The sequence below is a fragment of the Megalops cyprinoides genome, chromosome 3, assembly GCF_013368585.1.
Source record: "Megalops cyprinoides isolate fMegCyp1 chromosome 3, fMegCyp1.pri, whole genome shotgun sequence".
Lineage (NCBI taxonomy): Eukaryota > Metazoa > Chordata > Actinopteri > Elopiformes > Megalopidae > Megalops > Megalops cyprinoides.
The window spans coordinates 45,655,450-45,658,393 of record NC_050585.1 but is presented as its reverse complement, the minus strand read 5'-3'; the positions used below and the strand labels follow the sequence as shown (position 1 = coordinate 45,658,393).

Below are 2,944 nucleotides of genomic sequence, written 5' to 3'. Positions count from 1 at the left end.
TATGAACTGATTTTAATAGAACACACAAGCCAGGTAACAGGTTTAATAAAATTTAGAACCCAGGTCTCAGGTCACAACAGAACTTAAGTTTCAGGCAGGCTCCAAGGTCGCATTAAAGCATTTACTGAGGAAGAATCTCCATCCAGCTGGGCAAATGTAACGTAAACCATCTTTCTCCCAGTGGAGTTCAATGTCTGTGAATAACTGGCATTTATTTTTTTGACATTCTAATACAACCCCAGTAAATCAAAGTCATTGGTGCAATCTCTGTGTGGTAAGCTGAAGAGTCTTTCCAGTTTCCTTCCTTTCTATGTACAATAAAATGCATGGGTAGGCTTTTTAGAAAAAAAAAATCATCCTGTCCAGAAATTCATATGAGAAAAATCACTCGCTTTATTCTCAGAGACTCTGGTAGCATAATATCTGCTCAACACTTTTCCTTTCCTCAACCATTTTAGAAATGTCTCTCTCAAGGAACATATATTCTACTAATTTAATTTACCTTATACAGAAGGTATTCACATTTAAGTGATATCTTACTTCCAAACGGAATGAGTGCATTTCATCACTAACATTTTTTTTTTTTAAACAGTTCAAGTTACTTGCAACAAATTTCAATAAAATGCAAAATCAGAGAATCACAAAATCAGAAATAAAATAAAACAAAGAATTACTTCAGAACCCAGTCTGAATTTATTCATCCAGTTTAACATTGCATTTTACCTTTGTATTTATATTCCAATTACTTCCATGCCACATAGCGAACACTGACCATTTGCAGCCTTGGTAGAGATCAGAAAATGTCCTGTTAGTCTTGGTGGTCGTGCTCCTGTCCGGGTATCAGCCAGCGTATACTGTCAGTCCGCAGTATGGCATAAATGGTAAAGCCAGATATAAATAAGACTGAGAACACAAGTAGCCAGTCAATGCTTTTCACAGGGACACTGGGAAGGGGGCCTAAGCGATCCTCCTCTGTCACATTCTGATCCAAGACAGCTTCAAAACCTGCATGTACAAACAGTAAAATTTGCAATTTTACAGGGCTGTCCAATAAAACAATAACAAAAAACAAAACAGCTTATGCTTTAAGAGCATCAACAGCAATCACAAATCACACATCTTAACAGCAATCACAAATAAAATAGTTTTAAAGTAATAACATCCCCGATGCAAAGACTATACACACCAGTCTGGTTTGTGATGAAAGATGTCAGTGTTTCCAATGTCCTGTCAGTCTGGTTGAACCTGGCCATTGGCTTTACTCCTTGAAAGAGAAGAATGTTTGGAACAGCTACAGTTCCAAACCTTGTGGAAAGACTAAAAAGGAGAGAGAGACAAGCAGAACTCGCATTTAATTTACGGAGGCAAGAGAAAGAAGTTTCTATATTCATGGCTGGCTGATATGTTTTAAGACACTTGTCACACTCAGACAGCTTACCTGCTGTGCTGGGATGCATCCAGAGCAAGGAAGTGCATACTAGGAAAGACCCTCGGTAGGGCATTGAAGTGTGGTGCAAGAGAAGCCGAGAACTGGCACCAGGTAGTGTAGAATAAAACTAAGGAGCACTCTGTACTGTTGGCGTTCAAGAACTCCATCAAATCCTGCAGAGAAAGAAAAAGCACACTGAAAGAGTTACCCAGAGCTTGCTCTCAGTCATTTTACACACATACACAAAATGTGTGACTGTCAGGTGGCATTAAAAATGTCTGAGATGCAATGAGGTACCTGTGAAGCATTTAGTATCGTCACTGTAAAGTTATCCATCTCTGTGATGTTCCTTTTATCACAACTGACTTTGTAGGTCTTTGTAGCTTCGGTGGAATTCTGTTCGTCAGCTGTCATGGTGTCCACATGTACCATCCCCAGAGTGACTGGCTCAGTCTCCTCTGTGGTTTTCGCATTAGGGGTCTCTTCGCCAGTCAACGGAGTAGGAGCTGCACTGCATTTTCCATCTTCCTCGCAGGGTGCAGAAAAGTCAGCCTGGAAATCTTTCGCATTTTTTGGAATAAGGGACTCCATGCTGGCTGGATCTGAGGGCACGTTTGTTCCCATCACCGCGTCTGCGATTTCCGCCGTCTTGAACTGCCTCTTCGTCTGCGACTCCAGACCATCTATTATTCCTACAAATTCGGGGCTGTTTTCCATTACGGAACTTGTGTAGGGTTCTTCAGAAAACTTGGCTTCAGACGTCTCATCTTTCTCTGATAGGAAAAAAGCGATTGTCGGAGAGTCTGTCTGGCCAGAGTAGCATTCGACAGAGAGCATATCTAGCTGGCTACCTTTGGCAACAGTTGTACTGCGCCCTAAAAATATTAACTACCGTTACTTTCTTTAGAGCTGGCTACTGAGATCAGCTAGCCATGACCACTGACATCTATTAGGCATATTCACGCAGGCTAATTAGCTAGCTAGCCTGATTGCTAACTGGCCATACTGACCGTTTTCGACACTTCTGGTAAAGGTCGTTTAGCTAACCAGCTAGCAACATTACTGTATTTTCTGTCTAGTTTAATTGACCAGAAGGTAGTTGCTTTTAACGTCAACTAAGATCATTTGACAAGTAACTCCACTTTAGCAAGCTAGGTACCTAGCCAGTTGGCTAACTAGCACAAACACTGCTGAGCCGGAGCAACTAGCCGCTAACAATCTATGTAGCAAACATTACTTACCTGTGGATGAAACCTGGCCCAGTTCAATCACATATAACGTAAAACACAAAGTGCATACAAATTCCAGTGTATTTGATGCCCACCCCATAACAGCACGAGCTAGCCTGTGCAACCAATTTTTGATATTCTACAGCCAAGCAGTAGCTTGTTAAATACGCTGTCACTTCATGTAAGCATGTATCTAGCTAGCAATTAACACGCTAGCGACAACATTGCCCACGATACAGTCAAGGCTGTTCGTATTAAGGCTGAACCGGTGAACTATTGAAATGAT

At 41.3% G+C, this 2,944-nt stretch overlaps 1 protein-coding gene across 1 annotated transcript; it reads right to left on the bottom strand.

Annotated features, from left to right (window-relative positions):
* Positions 1-717: 717 nt before the first annotated feature.
* On the bottom strand, positions 718-2,944 carry txndc15 (thioredoxin domain containing 15). The gene is made up of 5 exons (XM_036525339.1): positions 2,671-2,944; positions 1,727-2,202; positions 1,439-1,602; positions 1,187-1,317; positions 718-1,005 (listed from the first exon to the last, which is right to left on the bottom strand). The coding sequence occupies exons 1-5, from the start codon at positions 2,756-2,758 to the stop codon at positions 809-811; spliced, it is 1,056 nt and encodes a 351-aa protein (XP_036381232.1). The 5' UTR covers positions 2,759-2,944; the 3' UTR covers positions 718-808.

Coding starts and splice junctions, on each gene's coding strand:
- txndc15 (XM_036525339.1), bottom strand. CDS start 2,758: ATGGGGTGGGCATCAAATACACTGGAATTTGTATGCACTTTGTGTTTT. Junction 1,318..1,438: donor GATGCATCCCAGCACAGCAG/GTAAGCTGTCTG, acceptor TCTCCTTTTTAG/TCTTTCCACAAGGTTTGGAA. Junction 1,006..1,186: donor TTTCATCACAAACCAGACTG/GTGTGTATAGTC, acceptor TTGTACATGCAG/GTTTTGAAGCTGTCTTGGAT.